Source organism: Mytilus edulis, chromosome 11, assembly GCF_963676685.1.
Source record: "Mytilus edulis chromosome 11, xbMytEdul2.2, whole genome shotgun sequence".
In the NCBI taxonomy this organism is placed as follows: domain Eukaryota; kingdom Metazoa; phylum Mollusca; class Bivalvia; order Mytilida; family Mytilidae; genus Mytilus; species Mytilus edulis.
This window is the reverse complement of record NC_092354.1, coordinates 39442208-39461614: the sequence shown is the minus strand read 5'-3', so window position 1 is coordinate 39461614 and position 19407 is coordinate 39442208. Positions and strand designations below refer to the sequence as shown.

At 32.5% G+C, this 19407-nt stretch overlaps 1 protein-coding gene across 1 annotated transcript; it reads left to right on the top strand.

The window, feature by feature from the left end:
• Positions 1-13376: 13376 nt before the first annotated feature.
• Positions 13377-17671, top strand: LOC139494247 (trichohyalin-like). Its single transcript, XM_071282416.1, has 2 exons — positions 13377-13440; positions 15162-17671. The coding sequence occupies exons 1-2, from the start codon at positions 13377-13379 to the stop codon at positions 17669-17671; spliced, it is 2574 nt and encodes an 857-aa protein (XP_071138517.1).
• The last annotated feature ends 1736 nt before the right edge of the window (positions 17672-19407 follow it).

The window sequence follows — 19407 nt, the reverse complement described above, 5'->3', positions numbered from 1 at the left end:
GAACATGGTAATAAATTGAGTCTTTCCATTCAAAAGAATTTAAAATCTCTCTTTTCTATCCCTACTTGTTGATAAGTCCCTATATATGTTTCGTTTACTCCAATCATATTTAGGACGTAAATCAACCTAATGCTATCGCATTTCTCGTCTGAATCCGTTCTTCTTGCAAATGCTTGAATATATGAAATTAGTAGCTGATGATATAATATATATGGAGTGTTGTTGTTTAATAGCACATTACCATTATTTGGTAATTTTGTGATTGTTAGAGAAAAGTAAAACCATCTTCAAATATTTTAAATAATGTGTGTATAGCGTACAGTATGTCCAAAAGATCATGATATCATGAATGCTATCATCACTAGAATTTCTGCTTAATATATTGATCTTTTTATCACAGTATTTACACAGTAAAGCAAACTAAAACATATTACAGCATGTACAAGTATACTGATTATATCTTTCCAGTTTCATAGCAGTAAAAGAGCTCTATTCTATTTTTTTCAGGGTGACATATCACCACTGATACATGTTGATCTTGCAGTGTTATTATACTTCATTCGAAGCAGTGTGTTCCTCACATAAAAGAAATAATGCAAGCATAACTGTAAGGAATAATCTGTTAATTTTTATGGTCATCATCGCGAATTGGTTGCCAGATATGTTTTATATGTTTCAAAAACAAGAGGGACGAAAGATACCAAAGGGGCAGTCAAACTCTTAAATCTAAAATAAACTGATAACGCCATAGCAGGAAATGAAAAAAGAAAAACAGACAAACAATAATACACATGACACAACATAGAAAACTAAAGAATAAACAACACGAACCCCACCAAAAACTAGGTGTGATCTAAGGTGCTCCGGAAGGGTAAGCAGATTCTGTTCCACATGTGGCACCCGTCGTGTTGCTTGTGTGATAACAAATCCGGTAAATAGTCTAATTCGGTAGGTCACATTCATGAAAGGGAAGGGGATTGTAGTTACGACGTAAGAAACATATCCGATATCATTTGTGAAACGGTTATTCCATAACGGTCAACCAAATCGTGATGGCGTATGTAAAATTTACGAAGGGATGATTTCAACTTCAATAGTCGCTTGTGAAATCTTTTTCAGTCTTCGATTTTAAGATATTAGATTTGTAGGTTAATCTGTTTATTTGACTATTTATATTTATAAAATATTATTCGTGTTGATGTAATTATCAGGAATTTAAAACTCAATTTGAATCATGTTATAATAATATTGTTCATTTGAATGCCATTATCAATTTAAATATTTATTGATAGGCACTAAGTATTATGCTGAGGTATTATGCAGAAACGAATATTTGACAGGTATTTAATTTAACTTTGATACTATGTGTAGCCTTATTTTAACAAAAGTTGTATCATGTTACAAGGTCACAAATATAAAATCAGATTGGGAATTGAAAAACATAAAAAGTTACAAGTCGTGCATATAATTAGGTTTAGAAATATTTATATGGGTGATGTATGATCCATTATAAAAGCAAATATGTCGACCCCAGATGTAAAAATCATTGAAAAACCATTCATGCTCTTAACAATTATCATGTTTATCAACTACAAGCAGATACATATACTATTGACACTTTCATGAATAAAAAAATTTGACCTTTATTTCTAGTTTAACTATTAATTTTGTACACAAAGCATATTATATCTAGCAGAATAGCTTTTTGTTACAGCTTTGTCTGAAATATAACTACATTTTATTATTACAATAGTAATCAAAGGTACAAGGATTATAATTAAGTACGCCAAACGCGCGTTTCGTCTACATAAGACTCATCAGTGACGCTCATATAAAAATATCTATAAAGCCAAACAAGTACAAAGCTGAAGAGCATTGAGGATCCAAAATTCAAAAAATGTTTTTTAGTCGTTAATTTTGAAATATCTGAAGTTGATGCAGACTTAGTACATTCATAACAAATGAAAGAAAGAATACATGATGTTGTCAACGAATTGTCGTATTGAAGCCTAATAATTACAAATGGTAATTTCACAAAATTGAACTAAGATGCTTCATAAGGGTTGGTTATTCCTTCTTAACATATGTAGGACACAATTAAAACTAAAGTTACTGACATTTTATCCACTAATGTGTTACAGGGATGATATGCATAAAGCTACTTCATCTTTTCTTTTTTCTGCATGTCCGACGATAAATTAGTAAATAAAATTTCAGGTCTTGACTTAAGTAGCTTTATGCATACGGGCCCACATTTCTACTATAATATGAACAGTTTAAGAGTACATAATATAATAGTAAAAAAAAGTGGTTTTCTTACAGTTTTCCTTCACAATTTATTGCGTCGTCAGTTTATTTTCTGCTTCTGACTTTAGATTTCTTCTGGTATCTTCCCTCCTCTTTTATTATTTTTATTTGGAAATTAAACATGCGAACCATAGAATTCAATCAAAACAATCAAACAAAATATACGTGTACCGATTCACTGGAATTTCCAACTGATTTTCTGTAGTAATAGTTGTGTATTTTTATAGCAATATAGACGTGTTGTAAAACGATAAATTTAAACTTAATTTGTTGAATACACAGAAGTTATTGCTATGTAGTAAGACATGGTTTTTTTGTAGATAACTGCATCATGTTTTGATGATATTGTCACCTAAAATGAAAAGAGTTATCTTTCTTTGAACTCATATTTATATTTGGTTTGCGAGGTCGTTATTTATATTACTATAAAAGAAACCGTTTAAACTAAGAGATTAAGCTAGCTATACAACCAGGTTTAATTCACCGTTTTCTACACAAAGAAATGCCTGTTCTAATTCAGGAATGTGACAGTCATTCGTTTGATGTGTTACAGCATTTTATTTTTGCGTTTTGAATTTCTCTTGAAGTTTGGTATTTTTATAATTTTACTTTTTTATATTGATACATGGCATTGAAGTTTATATAATCAACCAAACACTGCAACGCGCAGGACACATATTTCATTTATGACTTCACTATCATTATCTTCTTTTTTCTCCATGTTGATTTGAACCTACTTGGTGGAATACATATGAAATCGCACAAATCACGCCGTTAAACATTTTAAAGGGTGAAACTAAGTAGCTACGTCATTCGTAAAAGAACATGAATTATGTACATTATAATGTATGTGGCAATCCATGTGCTTATGGAAGTACCAGTGTCAAAACGAACTTTCGGAATTTTATGAAGTATACATAGATTTCACTTTGACGAGTTTTTGTAGATTTCGTAAAAAAATCTAATTGAGTGCTAAGAAAATGACATATCAATTCAATCAAAGACCTGTAAATTTAGAGTAAGATGAAACACCAAAACAGCAAGATCGATTTTATCAAGAAAAGTAATCGAAAAGAGGAGCGGAAGATACTAGAGGGATAATCAAAGTCATTGATCAAAAATAAACTGCCAACGCCATGGCTAAACAAGAAAAAGCCGAAAGTAGTGTAAAGATTATCAACAATACATTCATATTTTTTTGATAAAATTCCAAGACAGACATACACAATTATACACTTAGTGAAGATCTGAGAGAATTCGCAATTACTGAAAGTTTGTGCAAAGCCAGTAATATTTAAACAAATCATACTTCTAAGATCACAATGTAAACCAATCAGCACACATCTAATATCCAAAGACGACATTTACAGTCAGACAAAAAAAAAGACCTTGTGTAATGACAGGATACAGGTATTGCAATATTGCAAAGCCATTCATTATGTCCATGTGCATATGTAAATACAAAGTGTATTTAGCTCGATTAAAATCTACCGATAACATTATATCTATAAATACCAGTAAAAATGTTCATCGTTCTTTTTTTACCGTTAATGTAGATTGATCTTCAGCTGATTGAGTTTGATGGCTGATTATTGGATGCTCTATCAAACCATTAACAATCATAACGTCTTTTTTCGATTGAGTAATCTATTGTTACTTAGCCTTACAAAGCAATTTAAAGAAAAAAGGAACTTCATAGTCCTGGATTGAGTGTTACACAAATATGTGAACTAAACTACGTTTACAGAAACAAGATATCCCAATATTAACTTAAACTCAAAATTAGTTTAAGGTAAGATTTTATGTTAGAGGGATCAACATAACAATTAAAGATTTACCCGTTGTAGGAGACATATACAGAACGATTGATATATGTATACATTTGTGATTAAATATAATTACTGTTTTATCAGAAAATGTTTGAGAGAGGTTATTTCTATTAACCATGGCCCATGTTTATTGTAAATTCATAACTTATTGCGAATAATGCAAATGGATAGCTATCGCATTAATAGAAATTCTGATTCTGAAATCTGACATATTATGTTTTTGTATACAAGCAAACTTTTCTGAAATTGCAATAGCCCATTCTTCAAAAATTCCAATAGAAAATGCATGTATTTATTTTTGAGTTTACAGTATCTGAAATATGATAAAAAGAAAACAACCGAATGGGGAGGGTTAGGTTGTAGGTTGTTTGCAGACTTTCACAAGAGAAAAAAGTCACATCTATGATACTCTATTCAAATTATTGTTCGTTATATTTATTATGTTATTTGATAAGAAAGAAAATGATATCTTAACTTCAATCTAAATACTTTAACAAGTCAATTGGTTGGAAAGCTATCATTATTACAATGGACCTAATTGTCGTTAAATACTTCTTTAATTCAATTTCAAAGATTATCATGTTAACAATCTAAAAGAGACATATCTCATTACAGAGAGATGGTGTTATGATACGTGATAATGACAATAATACACTCGTTACACCAGATTTTAAAAACTTTTTTTTTCAAATAACTCAAAGTTGTCATCATTTATGAGAGTTAAAATAAGGCGGCAAAGTTATAGATAACATATTCAACAATACATAAAACACATTTTCAGTTGCATTTGAATACTGTATTTGCATATTATTTTAACAGGTGAGGTCGCAGTCATAGTTTCCTTTTGGTGTGCATCAATAAACGCTGATTCTTCTTTATTTGTCTAACATTAAGTACAATCTTTAAGTTACATTTGAGGGAATACAAAATATTCATATATGATTTCATGAAAACACGCTTCATTCTTCCAATTGATACGATATTCCAGGGCTTATATTTCCTATCATGATTTCCTTGATAGAAGATTGCTACTCACAAAGAAGCTATTAAACAAATAGTTCCAAATGGTGAAGTTGAAATCATCCCTTCGTAAATGTACGCCATCACGAGTTGATTGACCGTTATGGAATAACCGTTACACAGATGATATTGGATATGTTCCGTATGTCGTAACTACAATAACCTTTCCCTTTTCACGAACGAGACCTATCGAATTAGATTATTTATCGGATTTGTAATATTATAAGCAAACACGACGGGTGCCACATGTTGAGCAGGATTTGTTTAACATTCCGGAGCACCTGAGATCACCCCAAGTTTTTGGTGGGGTCCGTGTTGCTTAGTCTTTAGTTTTCTATGTTGTGTCTTCTATACTATTATTTGTCTGTTTGTCTTTTTATTCTTAGCCATGGCGTTGTCAGTTTATTTTCTACCTATGAGTTTGACTCTCCCTTTGGTATCTTTCGTCCCTCTTTCTTTGGTAATGGTAGATCTTAAATATTGAATACAAAATTATATCTATTGTCGTAAAGTTCAAGTAAAAATAAACCAGGTACTTAGTTCCATTTACCGTTCTTATAGATCGATAATTTCATTTTCAATTTCAATGTTCCTCAGAATGTTCGTCTTCAAATATCAATATAAACAGAACAATATGACATAATCATATGTTTTTCATTCAACGCAGTTATCATAAACAATATACTCAACATTCGTTTGAGTGTTTGAGCTTTTGATTTTGCCGTTGGATTAGGGACTTTCCGTTTTAATTTTTTTTAGTGAGATATTTTTAATCCATTCAAATGTCACAAGTTTTGTCTATAATGATAGCTTTTATCCTTATGTGGAATATATCTATCGGTCCACAAAAAAATATATTTAAAACCATTTCATTTGCAATAATTATTAAGTGTGTTGCATAACATTACGAAGAATTAAGTAGGTATTATCAAGAGTTGTCGTTCTTTGTTGTCATATTAGTGTTCTTTTATAAGCAATTATTAGACAAATGATGTTAAAGAAATCTTATAACATGACATCTTTATTTGTTTGCAGCTTATCTTGAAAATATCTAGAAGAAAATCTAATAACGCTTGCCTATTTCCTAACAATATATTACGTACTTGTCCTTGTATAATGTCAAAACGTTTCTGTAAACCCCGACGGTGACTGGGGAAACGAAAAATGGTCACTTGGTCTTCTCCATACCGCCAGTAAAACGCTTGCCGAATTAGGGAGCACGTTTGGCTGTGTGTGATGTATCAAGTTCGCAGTCATGTTCGGTCAGAATGGGGACGTTTAATCTTAACACGCTCTTTGCATGTTAAGATAAACTCATCATAGATACCAGGACTAAATTTTGTATATACGCCAGACGCGCGTTTCGTCTAAAAAAGACTCATCAGTGACGCTAGAATCCTAAAAAGTTAAAAAGGCCAAATAAAGTATGAAGTTGAAGAGCATTGAGGACAAAAATATATAAAAGGTTTGCCAAATACAGCTAAGGTAATCTATGCCTGAGGTAGAAAAGCCTTAGTATTTCAAAAAATTCAAAATTTTATAAACAGTTAATTTATAAATATAACCATATCAATGATAATTCATGTCAGCACAAAAAGTGCTGACTACTGGGCTTTTGATACCCTCGGGGAAATAAATCTCCACCGGCAGTGGCATCGATCCAATGCAACAACTCTTTGAAGAGTCCGTAGGTGGCCTGTTGCAAGGCACAATTTCTGTCAATATGCAATATATCCGATAATCCCGAATGGCCTCTATTATGACAAGACCTACCTGTTGTATTAATTGTTAACTTGTTCTCGTCCTGAACATGCATGAACTATTTACCATTAACGTTAAGCAACCAAAAAGCAATCAATCGTTTGTTTCAAATCCTCCTGTTTATACTGTTCAACATCACGATCCATCATGATCTGCTCAAATTGTGTTTTGAGAAAACAAACATTTGTCGGTAGCTGTTGTCTTAAAACGAACGCATATTACATAAAATCTAAAAGACATGGGTAGTATTGTCTGCAGAGATTGTTATGAGATTTGTAATTTAGAACTCTTTATTTGTGTAATGATTTTGTATTTATTCAATCGAAGCATAGAATTCCACAAAGATCTGAGTTCTTCTGAAAAGTAGATATGTTTCTTAATAACCTGTTATAAAAAAAAGAATATTATGAATATAAATAAAGGTTTATTGAAATCTTTCAGTTCGGTAGGATGAATCCTCCGTTAAATTAAGCTAATTTGATTGTAAGTAGGTTATCTGCGTTGAAGCTGGTAAATATTATGTTGAATCATTATTCCATATATAACAAAGTTCCCAAAATTCATCGTTTATACATTGATTCAGTTTAATTTTGAACAATATTCTATGTTGCAAATAATTGTTTATTAACAATATGAGTTTGGCAATAAAATTTATTATTTAAAATTTGGCATATACGTCAGTAATACACTTCACGAATTAATCTAATGATATCTAACAGGCCAAAAAAAAAAAAGGATCTTTGTCTTGATATCCACACTTTTACAACTATTCACCACACATTTGCACGTAACAATATCTATTTGAAGTACGGTGCATTGTTTCATATCACTATCGTATAATGTGACACATTGTAGTGCAACACAATGTTCTAATGTGTAACCTTGCAATAATTGTTTCATTTATCAATAACTTGGAATACTTTGTGTAGTCCTGTAATCGTCGAACTCGTATTTATAATACTTAACTTATACGTGATTGTTTTGTTTTGTTTATTTTGGACAGTTGAACGTCGTCAAAGATATTTTGCACGTAAATCAAGTATCGATTCCATCTACACGAAATATGGAAAAAAAGAATTTTGCTGTAACAATTAATATCTAACAATAAAGACATAATGACATCATAATACCTATTCGTAGTCAATTTCATTACGTCTGATATATTTGTATGATTGTTTTGTGCACACCTCTTTGAAATACTGGTATGAGTTACAAGCCACATTTGTATCAGTGAATAATTACAGAACCTTCAATGTTGTCTAGCTTTTGTTTAAACATTGTGTTATTAATTTGTTGCTTGATATATGTTTTATCTTTGCCAACCCCGCCCTTACTGAAAAATCAGCCTCCTGCAAACATTAGCTGCAAGTCTCCTGTGAACTTGCTACAGACTTGCAGCGAACACAGAATCCGTATTTGTGGTGTGTTTGCTGCAAAAAATTTACCATACAAATGAGTGTTTGCTGCAGACCTACTGCAAACATTTATATGCAATTTCTTTATTCAAATCAATCTTTCTCCTGTGTGTTTGCTGCAAACTTGCAGGACCTACACACGTTATACAATTACTCAATGTCATGTTGTGTATACACATCATATTATCTATGTTACACATCAAATTTGGAAAAGGTTATGTTGCATCCATACATAAAATAATTTAATTACTTTATCACTTGAAAAATAATCATAGCATACGTTTATACCTTTTAATAAGTTAAACTAATTCCAAGTACGTTTCATCAAATGAATTACATGCATGAATCTAAAATTCAAAAAAGGTTTAATTGAAATTTAAAGTTAAATTAAAATTGTCATAAAATTTAACTCAACTTACAACAAAATATTTAGTAAGTGATAATCTCTAGGAATATGAGGGAGTACTGTATATTGCATGGTTGTACATATTTGAAAATGTATTTCTAACCTTCATGCAGATATCTGTTAAGGGAATGAATTTCATAAGTTTACATTCTATGAAGAACTTGTACTTACAAATACTGTCTTTGAAAACCTATCTCTTATTTTCCAAACTATAATGCATCCCTGAACACTAGTATATATCATGACACAAACATCTCCAACATTTTCGAATAACAAATCTTAAATTATCTTACAGGAAGTTACCAATAGGCATGCTCAGTCGTATTATGTTGTTTCTTACAATGCTCTTGCAAACATATAAAATTTTCAAAGATTTCTGCAATCTAGCTGCGAACTTCACTTATATTCCAATTTTTCCTGCAATCTTGCTGCAATCATTGTTTGCAAAGTGTGCAGGAGGTTTGAAGCTAGCAATTATTCAAAGGGTTCCTGCAAGCTTTCTTTTGCAGCAGACCTGCAGCAAGTTTGCTGCTGATCTGCTGCAAACGTTTTAGTTCTGTAAGGGCGCATCTATTTTTTCGGTAACTAACATGATACGCGTGATCTACCTTAAAAACATTATTACGGTCAACAACGTTTTGAATTAACTGTGACTTATATACTTATCCTCTTTGTTGAAGGTCTGACTGTTAATTTGAGTTTAAAAAAATCGACCATTATACATATAGGACTCGTAAGTGCGATGGTATGGAACGTCGCAACTGTCTTATAGTGTAAATATTTAATGTGTTTGTCGCTTTGCCTTTACGTCCTGTCATTCCTTCTTTATGTTACGTGTAGATGACTTTATTTCCTGACACGGCATCTCTGTGTGATGTGAAATTAGTAATTTGTTTGGTCAAACAATTGTATGATATGAAATTGCTAAACTTTGTTGTGTAAAATATGCATTACATTATGATGTAACTACTATATATTCTGTATATACTTCCTGATTTTATTATCATCCAATGTTGTATCTTTTCTTCCTTAACGTAAGTCAGTTAATAATTGCGTCCTGTCTCAAGTGTCATTGGTATGTCAAATGTTCTAAACGTTTTGTTTTGATACAACTTTGTTCTATGTAAATCTCATGATATTATAGTCTTTAGGCGTTATGTTGTGTTTATACATATGTATCTCCAGTGAAAAACACAATACATCATGGTATAATTCATATGCGTTTTGCCGTACAGTTGATACTCTCTGTGAACATTCATTACGTCATGTGCAAATGCCTTTTACATAATGTGCAAACAACTTATACGTTTTGTGCAAACCTCGTTTACCTTATGTGCAAACATCATTTATCCTATGTGCACACATCGTTTACCTTATGTGCAAACACCTATTACGTTATGTGCAAATACCTATTAAGTTTTGCATAAAAACTACATCATTTTGTGCAAACACTTTTACGTTATGTGCAAATACCGCTTACACAATGTGCAAATACCGCTTACATTATGTGCAAACACCATGTTAGTTATGTACAAATGTATATTACATCATGTCCAAACTTCTATTACGTTATGACACAGATTAAAAACAAAACGCATCAATGATATGCATTTTGAAAATAAAGAAAATTAAAAGTTTAAGCTTTCTAACAAACTGTGGATTTTTATATATCGATTGGTGTAAAAATGCTATATACATACGATGTATCTAGTTTTATGGGAAATTATTTTGCTCTACTTTGTGTGCGTTATGCATCCATGCTTTGAAAATTTGTTCTCTTTACTTGTTGAAAATTTAAACAAATATACAGACACGACTCTAGTTTCCAAGAATGGCAACCGAAAGGAACAATATGATATAAAAAGGAGGATGTTGTACGAATACCAATGTGACAACTCTTCACAAGAGACCAGGATGAATTGTTATTATCCTCCCAGTAGGGTTTTCACCTAGCGAGACACGTGTATTAGATTAATGCTACAAATGCAATGACGTCTCCCACGATTTATGTTGCAGCTAAGGAATCCTACAAAATGTTTAAGATTTTATTTTCGTTCATTTCCCTTAAAAGAGGGACGAAAGATACCAAAGGGACAGTCAAACTCATAAATCTAAAACAAACTGACAACGCCATGGCTAAAAAGGAAAAAGACAAACAGAAAAACAATAGTACACATGACATAACATAGAAAACAAAAGAATAAACAACACGAACCCCACCAAAAACTAGGGGTGATCTTAACAGTTGTGAAGATTATTCTGAATAACCTTCCTAAGACTTACTATTTCCTCCGAAACGGGTAGGTGGTCAGGTGACCCGTCCCTCTTATATGACAATTTTTTTAAAACTAACAGGGATTTGGGAAAAATTTGATCCGATTTTGGATCAGACAGGTAGAAGGGTGTAACAAAAAGCTGCGTTTTCTCTAAAAATACTATTGTTTTTCATATTGAAAACTACCTTATCCTGTAATCCACAAATATGACGCATACACATATTTCTTCTGAATGAAAGGGTTATCAGCCTAGTCACTGGCCATACTCGAAATTAAATCCAGCAACTTGAAACTCCAGATAATGACTTTGATTTATCCGTATTTGGTCCGGTAACTTTTCTAACCGTGTCATCAAGAATGATACAAAAAATGCATATTCTAGTAAATTGATATTGTTTTCTTCTATATGTTTTTATATAAGTCATGTGCATATCGTTTCTTTTGTTGTCTATAAGAATAAATAAATAATTTCGTTGCTAAAATGGTCATTATAACTTAATTTTCCCTTTGAATTTCAGAAAAAAAACTTACTCTCTATATAAATAGATGTGGTATGAATGCCAATGAGACAATTCTCCACGAGAGACCAAGTGACAAAGAAAGAAATATTAATAGATCCCCTTACATGCCTTATGGCATTAAACAAAAAAAACCATACCGCATAGTCAGCTAATCTATTTATTTTTTTACCTCATTTAATTTTTTCACCAGTTTTTGAAAAATGGTTACAGTTAAGTAATTCGCTTTTATCCTGCAATTAGCTGGTTATTGTATACACATAACAGGTAAATAACATTTTTTGGCTTTGTTTGTACATGTACAAATAAATTTTCCTGCTACCCGTTTCCATGTTGGTCAATCGGTAATATGGATATTTCTTTCTGGGTAATACTTCATTTTGGGGTTTCCTTTGAGTCCGCGTTGCAATAATTTTAAAAATCAGAGACAATTGTTAAGATTTAAACAATGTATGCGCAAATACCAGGTGTAAATTGTAAACAATATATGTACATTGTCAGAAATATAAAACGTATTAGTTCTCGCTGCAAAACAGGAGAAAATTCGGCAAGCTTCGTTTTTCGTCTAGTTTCTAAAGCTCGTTCAAATACATTTCACGTTCACCGACAAAGAACATTTATAATCAATACATTATGCCACAGTTGTTGATATGAATTTATCTTTGTGTTCAATATTTCAACGAATATCGTCGTATAAATTAGAAACATCAACTTATTATCCGAACGGAGAGTCATAAATTCAATGAATATTATTGCGGGATAAACGGTATAAACGGTAAGCCTCGATGCGTTTTGTTATGAACGCGAATGGTTAGATAAATATAGCTAAATACACAATTAAGCCAAATGTTCAGAAAAGGGATTTGCTGCACACTATTATTCTGAGAAATCTTATTTTCTAAAAATATAAAATTTCATACAAATATATTCTATTGGATCTAAATGTTATCATTCTTAAATATGCAATGTTTTGACAGTTTCCGTTAATATTGCCATTTTTAGATATATCGGTCCCCCTTTTCTAGGCTCCTGTTAAAGCGAGACGTTTTTTTATTAATAGTTTGCGAGGCATGAAGTTCTTATGATTCAATTCAAATTATCCCCAAAGTGCGGAAACAATCTTGAATTGATGCAATCTTGTTCGCCTTGAAATCGACGTAACATATTTAGTCAAATTTAAAAAAAAAAAATCACCTATATAACGAAAAGAAAACTGTGACAGAGTTTATCACAAAAGGTAAGGCTTAAATTCTTCTGTAATTTTTCCTGCTACTGATTGTAAATTAAGAAAGTTCACTTGTCATGTTTTGTATTGTTGGAATTTCGGAACCCTCTTGTTCATCCGTTTAAAGCACCATGAAACAATTGCCAGCTAACTCCCAGTTTTCAAAAATCTTTAAATGTGCAGTATGTCATTGATACGATTTGAGTTTTCAAAATGTATCAAGATAAAATAAGGATAATAAGACATTTGTAAAAAATGTAAAACCCTTGTTATGCTTTATTACTTTTTGAGAACATCTTGATTTAAAGATATGAAAAGTACTGAAATACTGAACATCGGATGACCGCAAGTTCTTGTTGACAGGCACAAACACTTGTCTGAGAAAACCAAACCACCTCTCTTTACCTGAAAGTGACGTTAAAGTACAGATAAATATATTTCTGAGACAAGTCCGTGTGTGGATGATAAATTCAACCTCATCGTAGTAGTGATACAAATCAGTAACCTCTTGGTTATTTTGTTATACATTATTGTTCGAAGTTAAGTTGTTCATTAAAATATCATTAGATAAACAAACACACGGACCTAATTTATTTTTCTCTTTTTGATTTCTCATTTAATGACCAGTGGAGGAACCAGAATTTTTGAAAATGAAGGAGCTGTGTTTGTTGGTTCTATAAGCAGTTTGATTAAGAGGGGGCTCGGGACTCAGTTTTGCCAAACCTCCCTGCTAATTTAAAAAAAAATACAAGATAAGAGATGGCGAGAAAATATCTTCGTCCTCGGTCATATATAATGTGTTGACCTTGTCAAGAGTCTATAATTGATCAATGTAATTCGGCGCCTACCAAAATCATATGTTATGATTATGTATGCAAGATATGGCAACCTATGAAATGACCCGCTTGATGCAGATGAAAGAGAACATTACATAAATAAGGCCGTTAGTGCTCTCGTTTGCATTGATTTACATAACCATTTTGGGGCCTTTTATAGCTGAATTTGTGGTATGAACTTTGCTCATTGTTGAATGCCTAACAGTGACTTAAAGTTGTTAATTTCTGTGTCATTTGGGTCTCTTGTGGAGTGAAGAGTGGTCTCATTGGCAATCATACCACGTCTTATCTTTTTATATCAACTTATTTTTCGTTCACATTTTCCGTAAAGAAAGGAGGTTGCATTTTGTTTTTTACATGTAGCTTTTTTTTGCTTCGAATAACGGGGCTTCAGTCGAAAGACACTCCATCTTGAAATAACTATCTGTCACATATAAATTCTGTTTATCAATCATTAATACGTCTTTATTTGCATTGCTAATCTGCAATATGCACGATTTGTTTGCTAAAAAATGTTCCTGTACAATGTTTTCAAAAATGCATTATATGTATTTTATGACTTTTGTCCATCTAGGCACACCTCCAGAGAACACATCTCGAGAATCGTGTCTGTATATTTGTAAATATTGTAATATTCAGCAAGTAAAGTGAACAAAATATAAAAAGAATGGATGTATAACATATCACCATGAAAAAGAATACAGCGAAGTAGTTCAGATCTTTTTAGAAAGCTAAAACTTATGATTTTCTTAATTTTCAAAGTGTATATCACTGATGCGTTTTGTTTCAATCTGTGTCATAAAAGCGTTTACCAGAACGTAATAGGTGTTTGCACGTAACGTAATTGATGTTTGGACATAACGTAATAAGTATTTACACATAACGTAATAGATGTTTGGACATAATGTAATAGGCATTTGCACATAGCGTAATAGGTAAGCTAAACTATGTTTGCACATAAGCTAAACTATGTTTGCACATAGGGTAAACGATGTTTGCACATAAAGTTTCGAAGTATTCACAGAATATATAGTAGTTAAAGCATGATGTAATGCGTATTGTACAAAACTAACTTTAGCAATGACATATCATAAAACAGTTTAACCAAACAAATAACTAATTGGAAATTACACAGAGATGCCGTGTCATGAAATGCAGACATTTGCACATAACATAAAGAAGAAACGACAGGACGTTAAGACAAAGCGACAGAACACATCAAATATTTACACTTTAAGACAGTTCCGGCGTTCCATACGATGGGTTGCTAAAGTACGATGGTCACGCTAAAATGCGATGGTCTTCGCTAAAGTGCAATGCATACTCTAGCTAAAGTCCGATGGTCCGCGAAAGTATAGACGTAATAAATGTTCTATGGATAATGACGTGAACAGTCGTTTATACAAACAGAAAAATATGAACATGCCGAAAGATAAATGTAGAATATTTGATAAATAATTTTAACCCAAATGTCCATAGCTTCCTTAATTTAAACCCTACCTGCATCCAAAATCTCTCTCTCTCTCTTCTGTTGTCCTTGTGTTATCCCAATATATGGATACACAAAGATAATAGAGAGAGAGATTTTGGATGCACCAGTTACGAACTCTTGGGATACACAAGGAAGACAAAAGAGAGAGAGAGAGAGATTTTGTATTTACCAGTTACAAACTCTTGGGATACACAAGGAAGACAAAAGAGAGAGAGAGAGAGATTTTGTATTTACCAGTTACAAACTCTTGGGATACACAAGGAAGACAAAAGAGAGAGAGAGAGAGAGATTTTGTATTTACCAGTTACAAACTCTTGGGATACACAAGGAAGACAAAAGAGAGAGAGAGAGAGAGATTTTGTATTTACCAGTTACAAACTCTTGGGATACACAAGGAAGACAAAAGAGAGAGAGAGAGAGAGAGATTTTGTATTTACCAGTTACAAACTCTTGGGATACACAAGGAAGACAAAAGAGAGAGAGAGAGAGAGAGAGAGAGAGAGAGAGAGAGAGAGATATTTTGTATTTACCAGTTACAAACTCTTGAGATACACAAGGAAGACAAAAGAGAGAGAGAGAGAGAGAGAGATTTTGTATTTACCAGTTACAAACTCTTGGGATACACAAGGAAGACAAAAGAGAGAGAGAGAGAGAGATTTTGTATTTACCAGTTACAAACTCTTGGGATACACAAGGAAGACAAAAGAGAGAGAGAGAGAGAGAGATTTTGTATTTACCAGTTACAAACTCTTGGGATACACAAGGAAGACAAAAGAGAGAGAGAGAGAGAGAGAGATTTTGTATTTACCAGTTACAAACTCTTGGGATACACAAGGAAGACAAAAGAGAGAGAGAGAGAGAGATTTTGTATTTACCAGTTACAAACTCTTGGGATACACAAGGAAGACAAAAGAGAGAGAGAGAGAGATTTTGTATTTACCAGTTACAAACTCATGGGATACACAAGGAAGACAAAAGAGAGAGAGAGAGAGATTTTGTATTTACCAGTTACAAACTCTTGGGATACACAAGGAAGACAAAAGAGAGAGAGAGAGAGATATTTTGTATTTACCAGTTACAAACTCTTGGGATACACAAGGAAGACAAAAGAGAGAGAGAGAGAGAGAGAGAGAGAGATTTTGTATTTACCAGTTACAAACTCTTGGGATACACAAGGAAGACAAAAGAGAGAGAGAGAGAGAGAGATTTTGTATTTACCAGTTACAAACTCTTGGGATACACAAGGAAGACAAAAGAGAGAGAGAGAGAGAGATTTTGTATTTACCAGTTACAAACTCTTGGGATACACAAGGAAGACAAAAGAGAGAGAGAGAGAGAGAGATTTTGTATTCACCAGTTACAAACTCTTGGGATACACAAGGAAGACAAAAGAGAGAGAGAGAGAGAGAGAGATTTTGTATTTACCAGTTACAAACTCTTGGGATACACAAGGAAGACAAAAGAGAGAGAGAGAGAGAGATTTTGTATTTACCAGTTACAAACTCTTGGGATACACAAGGAAGACAAAAGAAAGAGAGAGAGAGAGATTTTGTATTTACCAGTTACAAACTCTTGGGATACACAAGGAAGACAAAAGAGAGAGAGAGAGAGATTTTGTATTTACCAGTTACAAACTCTTGGGATACACAAGGAAGACAAAAGAGAGAGAGAGAGAGAGAGATTGTATTTACCAGTTACAAACTCTTGGGATACACAAGGAAGACAAAAGAGAGAGAGAGAGAAAGATTTTGTATTTACCAGTTACAAACTCTTGGGATACACAAGGAAGACAAAAGAGAGAGAGAGAGAGAGAGAGAGATTTTGTATTTACCAGTTACAAACTCTTGGGATACACAAGGAAGACAAAAGAGAGAGAGAGAGAGAGATTTTGTATTTACCAGTTACAAACTCTTGGGATACACAAGGAAGACAAAAGAGAGAGAGAGAGAGAGATTTTGTATTTACCAGTTACAAACTCTTGGGATACACAAGGAAGACAAAAGAGAGAGAGAGAGAGATTTTGTATTTACCAGTTACAAACTCTTGGGATACACAAGGAAGACAAAAGAGAGAGAGAGAGAGAGATTTTGTATTTACCAGTTACAAACTCTTAGGATACACAAGGAAGACAAAAGAGAGAGAGAGAGAGATTTTGTATTTACCAGTTACAAACTCTTTGGATACACAAGGAAGACAAAACAGAGAGAGAGAGAGAGATTTTGTATTTACCAGTTACAAACTCTTGGGATACACAAGGAAGACAAAAGAGAGAGAGAGAGAGAGAGAGATTTTGTATTTACCAGTTACAAACTCTTGGGATACACAAGGAAGACAAAAGAGAGAGAGAGAGAGAGATTTTGTATTTACCAGTTACAAACTCTTGGGATACACAAGGAAGACAAAAGAGAGAGAGAGAGAGAGAGAGATTTTGTATTTACCAGTTACAAACTCTTGGGATACACAAGGAAGACAAAAGAGAGAGAGAGAGAGAGAGAGATTTTGTATTTACCAGTTACAAACTCTTGGGATACACAAGGAAGACAAAAGAGAGAGAGAGAGAGAGAGAGATTTTGTATTTACCAGTAACAAACTCTTGGGATACACAAGGAAGACAAAAGAAAGAGAGAGAGAGAGATTTTGTATTTACCAGTTACAAACTCTTGGGATACACAAGAAGAAGACAAGAGAGGGAGAGATTTTGGATGCACAATTTACGAACTCTTGAATCTGATGGACTCAATGAGACGGACGAAAAATTATTTAAAAACATTTCCAAGTTAATTTATAGAAACTCATACAATTTATCGAACACCAATAAATGTGTTCAACTTTTATTCCAACTTTATGTAGTTATAGCTACAAAACATATTTATATATATATACAAAGAACATCAATACATATTAAAATTTTCGTCAAATCTTGTGTAGTTCAAGCTACAAAAATATTTTTTGTCATTCATCCAATTTCACCTTCACGCCTGATGAAGCTAATTTGAGGATCGAAGTGTTGCGTATTTCTATTCAAAATATTTTTAATGCATTAATTAGCGTGTTTAAATTATATTCTTAGACATCTATATTACTTTAATTCAGTAACTGATCCACGCTTAAATAGATTGAATGTTGATTGTTGTTATTTGTAGACATTATATATATCATTATTAACGTTTTTTCATCTTCGTTTCTTTATGGTGCGTATAACAATGTATAAGGTTTGCATTCTTTATAAGCACTGACCATCACTCAAGAAGCTGCAATTTTTTTTTATTGATTATTGCAGGTGAATTAATGGTGCATAAATTCCATTATCTGCCCATAGAATAAAACATCAAGATATTTTAAATACTAGTATTATCATTATTGTAATAACAGTTATTTTCAAACCATTACTTTGGTTTAAATATTACGCAATATGTGTAAAACAAACCAGAAAAAAAAGGAATGAAATTACAATTATATCTTAACGTGTGGATGGTGAAGATTAGTCTTGCATTTCATCGTTCATTGCAATATTACCAAGTCAGCAGAAAGATTCTTACAAATGATATGCGTGATTCAGAAGGTCACCGAATACTTAGAGAAGCAATATGACGCTTTGATAATGTTATAAGTGAATTCAATCAAATAGCTGTACATTATATTTTCCGTCAACTTATACGAAAAGAGACGATTGTTATCGTGAATATTGATGCTCATGAATACTGCTGTTTGTAGATTTTGTCAGTTCTTGATAATGAATCTGTAGATCGGCAGCAAATTGACGAGTACAAAAAGTGGATGGACTTACATTTGTATAATCACTGATCAAACGTTGACAAGAAGCAACTCGAACGGGTAATCAGTTGAAACAACAACAACAAAACTCAACCCATGATATGTTTTTCGTTTGTGTGTACATAAAGGCAACAGTAGTATACCGCTGTTCAAAACTCGTAAATCCATGGACAAAAAACAAAATCGGGGTAACAAACTAAAATAGAGGGAAACGCATTGAATATAAGAGGAGAACAACGACACAACATAAAAATCATTATCAATTATCCATATCTCTCACTTTTACAATGATATTGGATATTTTTCATTCTATAGTTAACGATATTTAAGTGCCATTGATATGCATGTTGATGATATAACTTTTCATACGTATGGACCAAATAAGATATAGAAAGAAAACTAAATTACGATGCCAACACCAAAAATAATCGGTGTCTGAACAATAGGATAGTTATAAATCCTTTAAAAACTACTTCTATGTTAATTGGAACAACCAGAAATGGACTTTCCTAGGAAATGATATGAATATATCTATACATCACATCCGT